General features: G+C 41.6%; 1 protein-coding gene across 2 annotated transcripts in view; it reads right to left on the reverse strand.

Annotated features, from left to right (window-relative positions):
- The window catches only part of Ipcef1 (interaction protein for cytohesin exchange factors 1), a 74253-nt gene extending 57648 nt beyond the window's left edge, over nt 1–16605 (reverse strand). Inside the window, exons 1-2 of one of the 2 annotated variants that reach the window (XM_031352760.1) lie at nt 16505–16605; nt 15991–16160 (exon numbers count right to left, since the gene is read on the reverse strand). In XM_031352760.1, the coding sequence (XP_031208620.1) occupies nt 15991–16149 (159 nt within the window). In that variant the 5' untranslated portion in view covers nt 16150–16160; nt 16505–16605. Of the gene's footprint in view, nt 1–15990; nt 16222–16504 lie in introns of those variants that run through there. The other variant, XM_031352761.1, reaches the window with a different exon arrangement.
- Between the last annotated feature and the right edge of the window lie 129 nt (nt 16606–16734).

Below are 16734 nucleotides of genomic sequence, written 5' to 3' on the forward strand. Positions count from 1 at the left end.
AATTCAAACATCAAGGACAAAGGAGCAAAGATGCTGGTCCTGCTTCCAATGTCATTCGTCTTTGTTAATCCCTCCCTTAACCTCTCTTTTCTCTTTCCCTGAAGGCTTCCATACACCCGTTTAGTCAGCAGAAGTCTTGGGGCCTCCTTGCCATACCCCATGTGTGAGGATGTATTAGTGAGCAAAGCTGAGAGCTCTTCACAGAAAAGATCAACATGAACCATGTAAATGGCGCAGCATCTCGTGGATGGTGACCACAAGATCATCTTGTGGATGTGTAGGTGAGCACCATATTGGAGCTGTGGAATTCCTGCAGGGCAGAAAGCCTGCTTCAACTCGATGATACTAAATCCTACCACCTCACCCTCCTATGTGAGTGTCCAAGACTCCTAATGAGCAGAACCTGTTCCCATAAGTCTTGGACAGTTTGTCTTCAGAGTCAGTAGTGGGCTTCTCACACAATCCTCTAACAGTGTTGTGACCTGGTTGTTTGCTAATTCACCTACACACAGGAGCCTCTTAAAAGAAGTAACTGTTTTGTTTATATATTCTTTACAAGGCAAGCGCGCCCATTGTGTGCCGAAAAGATAAACAAATGTTGTGAATGACCGAATAATAAAACATGGTTTTTTTTTCCCCTTGACAATAAAGAAAAAGTTGAAATGAGGTGTGGAAACTGCTTTGGAAGATATTTCAACATTTTCTAAAAAAAATCACAAGCACAGAATTACTACACAGCCCAGCAATTCCACTCCTGGGCCTCTACCCCCACCCCAAAATGAAACTTGTGCCATGAAAAGAGTTACATGCAAATATTTATAGACACATTAGTCATAATACCCCAAACCAGGAAACAACCTAAGTGTCCGCCAGCAGGTAACTAAACAGCCTGGTTTTCTCATCGTGATCAGGGGACAAACCTCTGTCAACATTACAAAGAAAGGGACAAACGTCTCATGCTAAGCTGTACACGAGCCCTGAGAATATCACACTGTCTGAGGTAGTATGTCACTCTGTGTCTCCATTTTTATGAAGTCCATGGAGGTAGAAGGAGAAGCAAAGGCACAGGGTTGAAATTGGGGTTCATGGTAAATGGGCACAAGGGGACAAACTAGTCCTAAACAACTGACCTACAATAAGCTTGTTATAATAGAATTGAATGGGGTAAGTATTGTGATGCAGTAAATATCCCTCAATTAAGCTGGAAAAAAAATGAGATGGAACAAAAGTTTGAGGCCTAAATCTTGTGAATAAAATCCCTCTTGCATGGTTACCATAAAACTCAGAAGGTGAAATCCAAGGTCCCAAGGACCACACTGAACATGACTAGCTCAGTCTTTCACCAAAAGCTGAGTTCATGCCCAATGACCATTACAATCTAAAGAGACTCCAAAACTCTCCAGTTCCCCCCAATTTTTTTCTGTTCTTTCAGCTGTGCCTGTACAGCCCCTTCCTCACCCCCCCCCTCACACACACACACACACACACAAAGCCAAAGATATGAACTCAGCTGTCCTTTCCCAGGCTACTGCAGAACAAAGGGGCTGGATTCTTCTAGCACACACATGGAGGCTAGATTTACCTAGTATGCACATGGAGGCTGGGTTTTTCTGGCACTCACACCGGTGCTGAATTGTCCTAGCCCACACAGACTTGTGACCAGTAGTAAAATCCAAACCCTGTTTTTCTAAAATATAAGCTAGAGATAAACTGAGATTGAAGAAAGATAAGACAAGGTGAATTGGCATGAGCAAGTTTTACAGAGCATCACTCTCACACAAAGGTAGAAATTAAATACAGACCAAAGTACAGAGCTACAAAAGTGTATCCTTTGACCAGAAACCCCACTAGAGCTCTGTCCTACATACAGCTCTGAGACTTCACGTGATAACACATGGCATGATTTGTATTCACACATGACTATAAAGGGCACACATGAAATAGGTACCTGGAAGCCTCCTTTCTAAAAGGCATTGACTCCTCACTTGAGCCCATAACCAAAACGTGCCAAAAGCCTGACATCATTACCTCCATTTTGTCTGTCACCTTTATCTTAGGACACCTGGCTACCTCTCCAGTTTGGGATATCCATCACTAAGGACTGTCTCCCTAATCTATCTCTCAAGGCTGAAGGTATAGAGATAAAATTGACCTAAATTTAGGCACTCTATATTCTAGAAACAGTAGACTTTGCAGGAAAGATCTGCTTCCCATTCCCTTCACCTTCTATGAGGAAGATCCTCCGTAATGGCAAGGCTGTACCTTAGAGCTGAACTGACCATGTCCTGAGAACTACATTGATCCCCTCTAGCTATGACAGTCATAAGGACTTCTTGGGACCACATTCAGAAAGAGTGGTCTTTCTGGACCACTTATAGTCCAGAAAGAGGAGACAGTAATGAGACAGACCACACCTTGTAATGAGCAGACCACGCCTTGTTCAGGACTGCTTCATTATGTGTATGCCCTGGCCCCTGACCTAAATATTCAGTTGGGACTCCAAAGATGGATTTGAAGCACTGGGTCCTTATCTCTTCCTCTTCTCAATATAGCCACAATAAGCATCTCCCCCTTTCCTGTGTTTGACTACAACTTGTCTCTTTTATTAGTTTAGTGGTAGCTGAACCTACCTTGTGCTAGTTTCACATGAGCTTACCATCAGGGAAAAGTCGAAGTAAGTGTGGAACTCACGGGCCAAAAACTATAAGTACTGACATACATAATACCTTGAGAGTAATTTATATGACAGTAAGGGAGAAAGTGACATGAGTATGATATACAGAGTTTTGAATTTGTATAAAAAGGAAACACTGGCATGTGACTCTTGCTTATACTTGTAAATTGTATACACTGCACAGCCTTGCTTATACTTGTAAATTGTATACACTGCACAGCCTTGCTTATACTTGTAAACTGTATACACTGCACAGCCTTGCTTATACTTGAAAAAGGAAGCAGTGGGAAAATGAATCCGAAACAAAGAGAGGAAGAGAATGGAATAGTGATGGAGATGAATACCTCATTATGTGGTTTTGACTTTCAAAATGGGTAAGTGATTTATATTATTAAAAAGTAATCAGAACCAACAACCAAAGAAGACACTCATCAAATTGAAGATAAATGAACATGAGAAAAACTTGAGATCAGACCCTGCGTGGGTCTGGACTAGGTCCTCTGCATATCCACTATGGCTGTGTAGGTTGATTCATGTGGGACTCCTAGCAGTGGGAGTGGGGGTGTCTCTGACTCTTTTGCCTGAGCTTGAGACCCTTTTCCGCCTACTGTGTTGCCTTGTCCAGCCTTGATATGAGGGTTTGTGCCTAATCTTATTATAACTTCTTAGGCTATGTTCATTTGATAACCCTAGGAGGCCTGCTCTCTTTTTTTGTTTTTAAGGGAAATGGAGGAGGAGTGAATCTGGGGGAGGGAAAAAGGGGGAGGACTGGAAAGAGTGGAGGGAGAGGAAACTGTGGTCTGATGAAATGAATGAATTCATAAAATAATTTGCAAAAGGAAAAAAAATAAAGCTGGTGATAGATCATATGCATCCCTAATAGCCATGACTCCGAGAAGACCTGGAACACAGAATTTTACTTGTCCATGGTTAGTGAAATATAGTCTAAGTAGAGATATGGATAGCATTTTTTTTATCAGCGATCTTGTTGCCATGTTTCTATTACTTACTTAGTCTCCACACCTGCAAATGGCTCAGACTCTAAGCCTCCCTTCCTCTTTCCCTGCAGTGACATCGACCCTTGTTCTGATGAGTAACGCATCCTCTCCTCTCTTCCAGGATACTGATAACACAGCAATCACATTCCATTCTGCAGGTATCATTCTGAAGAAAGGGACCCCGTCCAGCCCTAGGGGACAACAAACACTACAGGATATAAAAAAGGGGTGCCTCTGGCTTGTTCTTCCTTCTTTCTACCTCTTCCCCCTTTGTCCCTCCCTTCCTCCTCTTCCTCCTGTTCTTCTAGATGTAAGAAGCGGGTCTCACAGTCAGTGTGAAATATCTCAGGAATGTGGTTGTGAGAGACAGATCAGAGCTAACACTGACTGAGCCCTAAGCGTAAGAAGCAAGGTACCATCCTCTACTTTTTGGATAAAATTAATTCTATTCTCCGTATCAGAACTCATGAAGCAGATGACTCTAACCCACCACACCCAACAGACATGGTTGTAACGTGAGGAAATTGGACAGGATTCATACAATTTCAGAACGCAGAACTGAACCCAGAAATTAGAAATTCTAACATGAGCTGGATCTTCTACCCTACAAAGAGAGCTAAAATGAGGAACCAGAAGAGCCCACAGTTAACACGCTGCGAGGCACGGGAGAAAGAACCCCAACTGGGTTCATTGGTCTGCGAGACATTTACCACCCGATCTTAGCCAGAGGATGAGTTCCCTGAGGCAAATGTTTCCCAGCAAAAAGGCAGGAATAACCAGTGTCTCCAAGCTAAATAAAATCAATGTGCATGTATGCAATACCATAAGATAGCTTAGGCCCTAGAAAGTTAAGAGATCATTATCATTCAGACATTATAAAAGGAAAAATAATCACTCAGAAGGAGAAAGCCAGTGATAAGCTTATTGACTCAGACTCCTCAGTGAGCCCTGGAACAGATGTGACTGTGTCCCAGTTTTCCCTTGTCATTTTTGCATCAGATTAGTGGCTGTGAGGGAAAAAAAATTAAATTACTCAGAGCATAATTACGGTTGCAAGCTTGCTAATCTGTTTGTACTTTATTTGAGGTATATTTTATTAAAAAAATTATTGCATTCGGGTTTATATGATATTATCCTATAAATATAATTAGATTTTGATACCTAGAGAATTTCTTCTTACAGATGCGTAAAGATATATATTCTATACAGAAAACAACTGGTAAATGTCTTTGGCTGATTAATAAAAGCCTCAATTTCTAACAGAATACAGAAACTTCTGGTTGTTAATTCTAAATGTGGGCCAAGGTGGTTCCGGAAAACCCCAATGGTTCCAGGCTGCTAAGGACCCAGCAACAGAGAGAATCAAGGGCTCTGGGTTAGGCTGATAATGCGTGGACAGTGCTCACACAATGTGACTAAGCCTACCCTTCGGTTCTGACAACCCAGGGAACCCTGGCCAGACTTCCCACTTACATTTCTCTGCTAGGAAGATATTGCCCCCAATTCCACTCTTCTGACTTGCAGAGGAATTCACAAAGCAAGGCCCCTAGAATGGGCTCCTGTCTCATGTCTGAGGAGACTTGATGCGTAAATACTCCAGCCCCTGACACTTGACATGCAAACTCTAGATTGTTTATTTTTCAAAAGCACTAAATTCCCCAGGTCTGTTACCTTGGGTTACCCACGGCCATCCTTGGCAACTCTCTGCCTTCTTTCATGTCTCATTCCCTCACCAAGCGAGCTGTAGCTCTGGCTTTGTGTGGGCTATGTGCACAGATTGAACCAATAATCACCAATAATAAAAATGCATCAAAGTGTCAATATCAAAATGAGCACAAAATAACAATTTGATTAATATTAACATTGCATTGGGTATTATAAGTAACGTAGCAATGATTTAAGGAATAAAGAAGGGTATGTATAGACTGCATGCAAATGTTACACTGTTGTGAACCTGAGAATTCAAGGTTCTTAGTATCCACCGGAAATCCTAGATCCAGTTCACTACACAAACCACAAAACAACTGCATTTCCTGAATGACTTCCCACAAAGGCCACTTGCACCCAAATCTTCTCGGGGTTTGCTTCTGAGAAACCTAAGCCAACCTGTCTTTTCCCACAGGATAAATAAATAAATAAATAAATAAATAAATAAATAAGCGAGTTCCTACTCATAGTGACCATCAACAACACAATCATTCTTATAATCCCTCTTCATTATCACCCTCTGAGGAACACCCTAGGATATGGTCTCCTCCCTACCACAGTAGGTCCAACCGGAGAGGGGACCGTGAGATAACTGGCATCCTATCCCATGTCTGTAAATCATTCCCTGGCCACTCCTTCTCTCCCAGTGATATCATGTGACAAGTGAAAGTATAGTTCTCTTATGAAAACTCATTTCAGAAATATCATTCCAAAGGCGGTTAAGCTAGAACCGTCACAATTTGAAAGATCGGTGGTTGTTCTCTGCATGAAAAAGAAAAAAAAGAATCTCAGCACCTGTGCCCTTTCATGAGCTACCCATGGCCAGCCACCTCACCTACTCTATTAGAAGCCTGGAAGCCCAGAGGGGCTATCCTTTTCATCCATATAGGATGAAAGATAATCCCTCTTCATTATCACCTTCTGAGGAACACCCTAGGATATGGTCTCTTCCCTATGAAAAGAAGGAAAAGCAAGAAAAATGAAAAGAGAGCTTTGAGAAATTTGATTGATTTTTTTATGACCATAGAGTAAATACTGTCTCTTGATAACTACTAGTAAATTGAATGTTCCATCCACAGATGAAGTCCCAAGAGCAAAACAGCTGCCTGTGGGAGAGCAATGCAGTCAACATTACAGCTTGAGTAGGAGAGGAGCTAAGAAGACCTCACTGCTAGCTGGGGAGTTACACCTGAGGGCTACTAGGGGAAGCAGTCTGTCTTTAAGAGTGTGGGCTCTGATAGGTGAGACACAGTCTACAGTTAACACAAATGGGACTCGGTAGAATATCCATAAACGTGTGTGTGTGTGTGTGTGTGTGTGTGTGTGTGTGTGTGTGTGTGTGTGTGTGAGAGAGAGAGAGAGAGAGAGAGAGATATGAAGTTTGGAAGGGGAGGGGATTAAGGAGAAGAAAGGGGAACAAATATAATCAATATATTGTTTATATGCCATTCTCAAATAATTAACCAAAATATTACAGTAGAAACAAAATTCAAGCAAATTCATCTTCTCATTAAAAGCTATAGCAAAAGAAAAAAAAAAGAACATCATATAAGATTCATATAAAGGTAACCCAGACCCAAAAGGACATACATGGAAATGCAGGGACAAAAAATGGGGCAGAGACTAAAGGAAAGGTCATCCAGAGATCACCCCACCTTGGGATCCATCCTACCTGCAGACACCAAACCCTGACACTATTGCTGATGCCAAGAAGTCCTTGCAGACAGGAAACCAGTAGGGCTGTCCTCTGAGAGGCTCTGCCAGCACCTGACTGAGACACATGCAGACACTCACAGCCAACCATTGAACTGAGCCCAGGGACCCCAATAGAAGAAGGTCTGAAGGAGCTGACGAGGTTTGCAACCCCATAGGAAGAACAACAATATCAACTAACCAGACTACCCAGAGTTCCCAGGGACTAAACCACCAATCAAAGAGTACACATGGAGGGACCCATGGCTCCCACTACTTATGTAGCAAAGGATGGCCTTATCAAGCATCAATGAGAGGGGAGGCCCTAGTGTAAGGGGAGGCTTGAGTAGTGAGGTGGGAGTGGGTAGGTGGGGGTATACTCTCTTAGAGGCAAAAGGGAGGGGGATGGAGGCTTTGAAGAGAGGAGAGCAGGAAGGGGGACAACATTTGAAATCTAAATAAATAAAATACTCAATATTTTTGAAAAAGAATAAGATTTAAGTGATGAGTATCAATATTAGAGATTTAGGAGCAATAAAAAATAAGAAAAAATAGTGAATAGTAATCCTTGAGATATCACAGTTATGAGATAACACATAATCTACCATCACACAATGTATATTAAATCTTCAAGGAGACTTCCAATCTCACTAAGCTGTTTTCATGAGTTTCATGAATATCATTAAGATACTATTGAAGGCCAAGCAACAGAAACAGCACCTCTGCTTCTAAAAAAAAATATATAGAATAAACATTTAAAAATAAGACAATACACAAACGGCCAGTAAACGCAAGGGAGAGATGCTAATCATCACTGGGCCTTAAGGAAATGAGAACCAAGACCACAATGAGATCTTTAACACCTGGTATTCATCAAAATGGTAATTACCAGAAATAAGTAAATCCTGAGAAAGCTCTAGAGGTGCTATAACCTCTGTGCTCTGTCAGGAGAAAGGGAAAAGGGCGGTGTGCTACAGAAATCTGTTTCTGCAAAAAACTAAAAGTTTGATTATCCTGCATATATACCCAGAAGAGTTCACAGCAGAGCCTCAAAGACATAGTTGCAGGACCTTATATTAGGGGCATTTTGACACTAGATGAAAGATAAGTGTAGCCTGAGTGTTCACCAATAGACACAAAGAGATAACTAAATGCAACATACAGATACACAAGGATATCCTTAAGGAGGAAGGAAACTTAAAGATGCTATGCTTTGTGAAATAAGCCAGCCATAAAATAAATAGGTGATAGATAGATCGATTGATAGATAGATAGATAGATAGATAGATAGATAGATAGATAGATAGATTAAAATATATGGCTGTACTTACTGGGCAGACATACAATAGGCAAACTCATAGACACAAAAACTCTTTGGTAGTTGCAATGGATAAGCAGAGAAGGAATACAAAGAGTCATTTAATGGATTGAGAGTTTCAGTTTGGCAAGATGAAAAGAGTTTGGGAGATGAAGGGTGGGGCAAGCTACACAAAAATATGAACACATTCAATGCCACTGAAATACACCCTTTAAAATGCTCAAGACAGTAACTTGTGTGTGTGTGCGCGCGCGCACGCACACGCACGTACCTACACATATTTCATCAATATTTTAAAACAATAACTTGAATTTTACAGCCAGTATTCTAAAGTCATGAGTTTTGGTAGAGAATGAGTGTAGCCACCACAGTAAGTTGGATAAGGTTAAAAGTGGGGAGACTTAAAAGTGGGCAATGGGCTGACAATTGGCACCATCTCGCTATCTCTTTACCAGGTGTCAGCCTTCTGTCTGTGCTTATGTGTCTCAGAGGAAGAAGCTGGACTCCCAGAGTGGGTTGTACAACATCCAGTGTGACCTGTCCCCTTAGAGCCTGGGGGCCATCTTCCTCAGCACACCATTTTCTTATATCCTTTCTGAAGTTACTGTTTCACATATTTAATTCTGACCTTAAATTCTGACCCCTTAAATATGCTCAGTCTCTAAGTTCTTTTTCCCTTGGATAGCTTCCTTTTGAAATACATAGTATAGGAGATTAAACACAGAGCTCAGTGACAAATGAGCTTATCAGCCAGTCTCTTTGTAGAAGTAGCTGGCTCTGTCTCTTAAAGGGGCTCCTTTGAGAGAGATGATGTATCTTCAGGTAGAGGCTTCTAAGGGGGCCTCACATCAGAGCACAAGTTTAGCTCTCACAGGCTACTTCTGCCATCTAAGAAACAAACTTATACCACATGAATCTCTGCTCCGACCCCAGGTCACCTGACCTCGTCCTGCAGAGAGTACCACTCTGTGAAAGAACACCCAACCCCTTCCATTCTACATGCCTGTCCTATGGCTTCACGTGAAGCAGTAGGCGTCTTTGCAGGATAGGATACAGCCACCATGAGGAACCATTTATAGTACCCAAAAGTCCATAGCAAAGTTCTGTACCCTATAACTACAATACCTAAGCAGGTAGATTTTAAAGCATGCACAAAATTGCTGTGATCTGTATGTGTTCCTTTTGTGTATTTATGGTGCTTTTGATCTACATTCAAAGCTCTCAAGTTAGCTCAGAGTTACATACTCTGAAGATACATATCTCAAGACAGTGATCTTGGTCAGTTTATTACTACGAAGTGGATGCACAGAAAATTATGTTAATGATCTCCCTGCTGACAAATTGTACACATATATTAATGTATATTAACAATTTATAAATATGGATACTGCATATATACACATATAAATATAAATGAATTGCATATTTTATATATATATCACTTCTTTAAGTAGGTGACCGACCATGTGTTTGTGTTTTCCACCTGGTAGCTTGATTTTAGGAAAAATAATTCTTCTTTTAAACCCATAGATTGACTTTAAATAAATGAAGCATCACTGTGAGGTCACCTGGCCACTAGCATGTCCTGCATTGCCTCTGTAGAGTGCCAACTCTGCATCTTCTCTGCTCTAACGCAGTTATAGACTGGCATGACATTTGCCAGTTTCATGTCACTAACTGATGTCAGTATAGAAAAGCTTCAAAATCCTGGATTTCAGCTCAGACAATAAATATGGAGCTCAGGCAAATTAGACACCTATAAGTCTAATGAAATAGGATTTTTTTTGTCAGGGAAGGTGTGAGAAAATTTTATATAGCTCATTAACAAGTTACATGCATTCAAATTAAATTGTTTCCCCTAAAATATTGGTATTTACTACTCTTTTATCTTTTACTTTCAGAGTTTAAAAATATATTTAAGTTATGTAAATGGGCAGATGATAGTTCAGCCAGTAAAAGTAAAAAAAAAAAAAAAGGAAAAATAATAAAAAAACAAGGTGCTTGACACATACTCCTGGCAACTTTAATTCAGCCCATGGAGCCCATATAAAAGCAGAAGGAGAGAACCAATTCCACAGAAATTCTTCTGACTCCTACGTGCTCTCTTTAGCATGCATGCCAGCTTACACGCATGCACACACACACACACACATACACACACATGTGTGAGCGCACCTGCACGTGCACATGCACATATGCATGCACACATGCAATGCACACATATATATACTCATATACATACATGCATATGCACACATACACACAAATACACATACACACACAAAAACACAAATGCATACACACATATCCAGCATTCAAATGCACAAAATAACAAATAAAAATTATTTTTTAAAAAGCCACGTAAGAAAAGAGTATATCAATGAAAAGAACAGTTTTCAACCCATGACAATTTCACTAAGATATTTCCAAAAATGTATGTATGCTAAGAGAACATTATGCATGAAAGGTATAGGACCAAAGGTAGGGAAGATGCCTTCTTTCGAGGATGAAACCAACCCACTTTTTGTTTTTCTTTAGCTGAAAGAGCAGCTCTCCATATTTGCCAATCAATCAAGACAGTTCTCTTATGGAGAAGTTCAGGCTTTCAAGTTAAGATTTTCTTGGAAGGGCCAATTCTACTCTACCAGAGTATTCAAACTTGAATAGAAAAGACTCTCAGGAAACTGCTTCCAAGAAAACACCTTCTACATCTAAGCCCCTCTGAGAGCCGCGCTTTGTTCTCATGCAGCTAGTGAGGACAACAGACAGGGCACGGTTACCACAGTGCACAGACATTCAACCATGCTGACAATGAGGGAGAGACAGTCACATTTGTACAGACAGGTGGGAGCCTGAGCCTCACAGGACTGAGAACTCTCCAGGGTGGGTAAAGCAAGACACTGTCCTGCACAAAGCACGGGTGGACCTGAAATTTCCATGAAGCAGGGCCAGGTAGTTTGCCCAGCAGCCCTATCGCTTTCCTGAACTGTTGCTGCCCAAATGATATCAATATTGGTTAATTTATTAAAAAAAAAAAAAACCTCAAGTTTCTAGTAGTTTGACAAGTAATGGACAGTACAAAAATAATAATAATAAACCAACTATGCAGCCGAGGATGAGCTGATACAAAATTCTACATTTTACCCACAAATTCCTTCTCAATTTTCATGTTAATTTCCCAGGCACTAAAACTTGGAGATGAGTCTTATTTTAGCCTCAACTGCCTTGTCTCATATCCAAGGACTCGCCATACGGTGCCTCTCTCCATCAATGTGCTGATTCCTGACTCTCACTCCAAGTCCAAGAATCCACGTCTGAATGCTTGCATTTTCGGACCAACTCCTAACCAGGTTTCCAACAACGCCTTCCTTCCCAATTAACTGCTGCTAAGCTCGTGTTTCCACATGCCAGTTTCTCTGCCAGCCTGAGAATCTTCTTTAACCCCCTCCTTCCCAGTGGCCCTACCTATTTGTGAACAGTGTAAACAGTCTGACTTCCATATTTATTAGGCCCAGGTCATCTGTCCATCACACACCCTATAGAAAAGAGCTCAGCTCTGATGTTAGAATATCTCAGAGTTGAACCCAGCTCTGCTTCCTAGGAAGCTCTGAGCCAGATCCTTTAGCTCTTGGCTTTCAGTAAATTCACTTGGTAGTAATAAAATTGATGGCAAATGGTTGTTATGGAAATTGGAGGGAATTTCTACAATAGGAGCTTGGTGCAGCTTATATACAGTATCTTACCTTTGTTCACATTAGACCTTGGACCCAGATGCTCACCCTACCCCTACCATCTACTCCTGAAAGCTCAAGAGAAGGTGTTAATCAAGGATGGGAAGAGCTGTGTGGGACCAATTGCTCCATGGGGTTCCTTTCTAGCAAGCCCCCCACTGAATCACATTTTTTAAGAGTAGAAATGGAAATGCCATTCCTGGGAAATTATTTCCTGTCGAGAAAAATGCTTGAACAAGACCTCATCTCTCAGAATCCTTTAGACAAAGTAAGTGTCCACGACTCCCCATTCCTGTTTACTTGAGAAATCAACAAATCTCAATCAAGTACTTATTCAACGCCAGACACTAAGGTACTAAAGATACAAATCCACGATCTTGCTATGTAGCTCTTATGATCAATTACAAAAGACAGGAATCTGACACACATTCAAAAGGAAGGATCTGGGTGACAATCAAAATATTATAAAACAATATAAATGGAAGAAGACAGAATAGCTAAGTGTAGGTCTGTGGGAAGTCGACATAGAAGTTGTGCAATCAACTTAAAGTGTGGTTCTTATGAAGAGGGAAGGCTTGCTGAAGCTGGGCAGGAGGAAAGCCTGCCAGGAGCAGAGCCTTCCTGAGCAGGGAATCTATACAGACAAAGGTGTCCATAGAACCAGAGCACATCAGTAGAAATAAAAGGGTCCATAGCTTAGGCTTCGGTTAGGATGTGGTGTATGGAGAAGGAAGAAAAAGGTACCTCTTAAGATGATACCCAAAAGTGGGTTTGAACTTTACCTTAAGGGCATGGGAAAGTGAGAGTGTAGAGTTTAATTCCAGGTTTTCCCACTAGCTGAGATTTTTGTGGCTATTAAGCTTATGCGTGGAGCCATAAGAAGTGAGGTGTGGTTACAGATGCTCTGACCCATTCCAAGTCAACAAAATGCTATGTGAAAAAAGATGATTAATGACCTTTCCTAAGGAAGTCTGGGTAGTTGTGTTGGGAGGAGCAATGTGAGCAGAAGAAGGTAAGCCTCCCACTGATTGCTGGGTACCAAGAAGAGAAAGGTGGAGAGGGGAGGTTGACAAAGTCCCTGGGCAATAATGACAGCAAGAGGAGTGAGCAAAGGGATCTGATCAGGTAGCTGGTACATTCAAAGTAGAATTGCCACTTGTACAGATGATCTCTCGGTCCCCCTTTGGAAACAGGGTAAGATGATATCACTTTTATCCTGGTCCCCAGAAAAATTCAGTGTGGCATATCATAATCAGGAATCAAAGGGGCAGGAAGCAGTTTTTATTCACTTCTTTCATGTATGACTTTGGCAGTTTATACCAGGTCTCAATCTTACCATCTTTTAAAGTATGCCTCTGAGGTCTGAGACTTTCTGTCTATATCTCTGTCTGTCTCTACCTCCCTCTGTGTCTCTATCTCTCTCTGTCTCTATCTCTTTCTCTATCTCTCTCTTTGTCTCTGTCTATGTCTCTGGCTATCTCTATCTCTGTCTCTATCTGTCTGTCTAGCTCTGTTTTTGTCTCTATGTCTCTTTTCTACCTATCTCTATCTATCTCTGTCTCTGTTTCCCTCCAGAGACTGTGCCCTGGACCTCATGCATGCTAGGCAAGCACTCTACCACTGAGGTATATCCTCAGACACTTTATAGTTCTTTTTCATTTTGAGACAGCGATTCCCTAAACTGGCAAGACTATCTTTGAACTCACTCTGTAGACCAGAGTGAGGTCTGTGCAGGCTTTGTACTTGCAATCCTCCTGCCTCAGCCTCTTGAGTAGCTAAGACTATAATCCTGTGCCAACACACCCAGATAAAGACTGTTTTGAAGAATAGATAAGAGCCTGCATGCAAAAACCTAGAACACCCCTTGGCATATGGTAGATGTTCCATGGGATAGGCCATCATACTATCGTCAAAGTCACAAAGAACAGGGGTGGCCCCCTAAGAATAAGGAACAGACTGCTAATTAAATCTTCATTGAGGTCTACCCATAACAAGCATACAATTAAGATGTCAGGAATGACTGTAGCAAAGAGAGAAAGCAAAAGAATATGAGAAGTCCTCCATGGGAAACTCTTCTGTATATCATTTATAATCCTTTATCTCCCTAGCCAGCCAACAGCAAGCTTATTCTCAAGCTAATGCTACTAATTTAATGGTACTAAAGTACATGACTAAAGTACAGCATCCCAAAGCTTACTTTCTCCATCTAATTAAAGTGCACAGGGATGGGAAGCCCACAGGTGTCTAAGACTCCATCTTCTCCCCTCTCCCTAGTGTAAGCCAACATGGCTGCTCCATACAGAAGAGAGATTCCTGATGTCTAAGATTAGGAAGGTCTGAAACCTGAAAGTAACCTGTTCTACTCTCCAAAGACATATAGAAGCTGAAGAAACCAAATGAGTCAAGTTATAACTGTGTGGGTCCAGAGAGGACATCTTCACATTCTTCTAAGACAGGGATGGTGCCATCTGGCCAAATGATGGGAGAGATAAGCTACATTGCCTGCTTACTTCTGAACCCTGTTATGTCCCATAGATGTAGCATGTTCCAACACCCAATCTATCCCACAGGATCAAGAAATTCTACCAGTGCTATTTATAGGGCAGCTTAGATCAGCGTGTCTTAAGGAGGATACAGGTGACAATCACTCCATGATAACTACCCAAATGCCATAGTCTAGAATAATAGGAAGTAGAAGCTGGAGAGACATTTCAGTAGGTGAATATGCTTGGAGCCCAGGCTGACCACTTGAGTTAGATCCCAGGGACCCATACTATAGAAACAATTCCTTATTGTAAGTTGTCCTGTGACTTCCACACATGAGTGGTGATACACATATACCCAAACACACACACACACACACACACACACACACACACAAAATAAATAAATGTAAATCAAAAATTAAAAATAAAATAACAGGAAACACGAAATACTTATAATAACCTTAATATCCCTTAAGAAGGAAGTTATATTAGTTTGGAAATCTACCCAGTCCTGGGTTGGCTTCATTTAGCACTGGTCCCTTAAATGGTTTAACAGAGCTTCTCTATTGACCTTTCTTCTATAACAAAGGGACCCCAGTTCTCCCAAGATCTGCACTTCCCAGAGTCAGTGTCAGATCTACCTGAAAAGCTCTACAGAGTATTCCACCACACTAACATCCCTCTCAGAATGTCTCCAGACACAAAAGACAATACAATGACTTCATTTCCAGCTTTTTTTCTACAGCCAAACCATGAAGCTCACCCCAGTAGCATATGCCCATCAAAGGATAAATTCAGCAACTATCTCAGTGAGTGTTGCCCTCACAATGCTTGGACACCAGTGTCACCATGGAAGAACATCACCAATCCCTATACAAGGCTGGCATACAGGTTAGCCATCCCAAACCAACCCATCTCACAAAGGTCAGGAGAAAAGAAAGTAGTGGGAGAAAGGATGGAGATCACTTCCCTGAACTGATGGATTTATATCCTCAATAGAGGGCAAAGCTGAGTCCCTTTTTAATAGACCTTAGCAATGCAAACTTCCCACAGCAAATGACATCCAGACAGATCCTGGAACTATTAGGATCTCACAGAATTATAAAATCAGGGGAACCCTGGGGCTCTTTCCATAAGCAAGGATATATTTAGGGCTTCCTTTCTTCCTCTCCAATCAGAATAATGAAGCCAGATGGCTTCTCCTGAACATCACAGCTCACTAACCTACATGATTCCTGGGGCAGAAATGAGTTCTCTAACATATCTGCTGGTTTGCTCTGTCCAATTTGCAGAGAATCCCTTCCCCATGGGGATTGCTTGGCCAGCACTCTGGAAGCCACGCTTTGGTAAGCAAGCTAGGGCAAGAGGAGGAGGGGTCACTTACCATTTGATTGCTATACCAATACAGCGATGACCCCTTCAGCACCACCCAGAACTTTTTCCATTTGTTGCTTAGGAAAGTTCCCTTTTCCTTTTTCTTGTACAGCCAACCCTGGCAGTCAGCGTGGCCCAGATCTTTACAGGATATTCTTCTTCGACTCATGGTGAAAAACCCTGCAAGAGTTTACATGGACAAGTGAGTGTGACCTGGACTCAGGTGACAAAATAAAAGGCAAGTTTTAGTTGTTTGCATGGCAAGGATTGGGCATTTTCATTCACGCAAAATGAATATTGAAAAAAAATCATATATCTGTTCTATTTTTAAACCTCCATCCGGTGCCTAGAAAACCCGGGCAAAGAGACTTATGCAAGTATGGGTCTGAGAACCTCAGTCAAAGAGAGTAAGTTGAAAATGTTAGACTCTCGGGCTGGAAGCCACTTTTGTGGTAGACACACGCGGGTCCTTCCCACAATAACAGAAGCAGTTATGCAATAGGTAGGGAAGGGTTAAAGCCCACCTAGGAACACAGTGACTTCCCGGACTCAGAGCCAGCTTCTCTAAGCTCCGTGGACAGAGCACGAGGAAACTGGTCCAAATGAACAGCGTGCCATTCTTTCTTTAAAATCAATCCAAAAGCAACCCAAAAACATTAATCTGGCACCCATCTCCTGATACTAAGATTCAGACATTCAAGAATCTGATCTCCCCACGCCACGCCACCCTAAGAAGGCATCCAGGAGAAAGAAA

Source organism: Mastomys coucha, unplaced genomic scaffold (assembly GCF_008632895.1).
Source record: "Mastomys coucha isolate ucsf_1 unplaced genomic scaffold, UCSF_Mcou_1 pScaffold5, whole genome shotgun sequence".
Classification (NCBI taxonomy): Eukaryota; Metazoa; Chordata; class Mammalia; order Rodentia; family Muridae; genus Mastomys; species Mastomys coucha.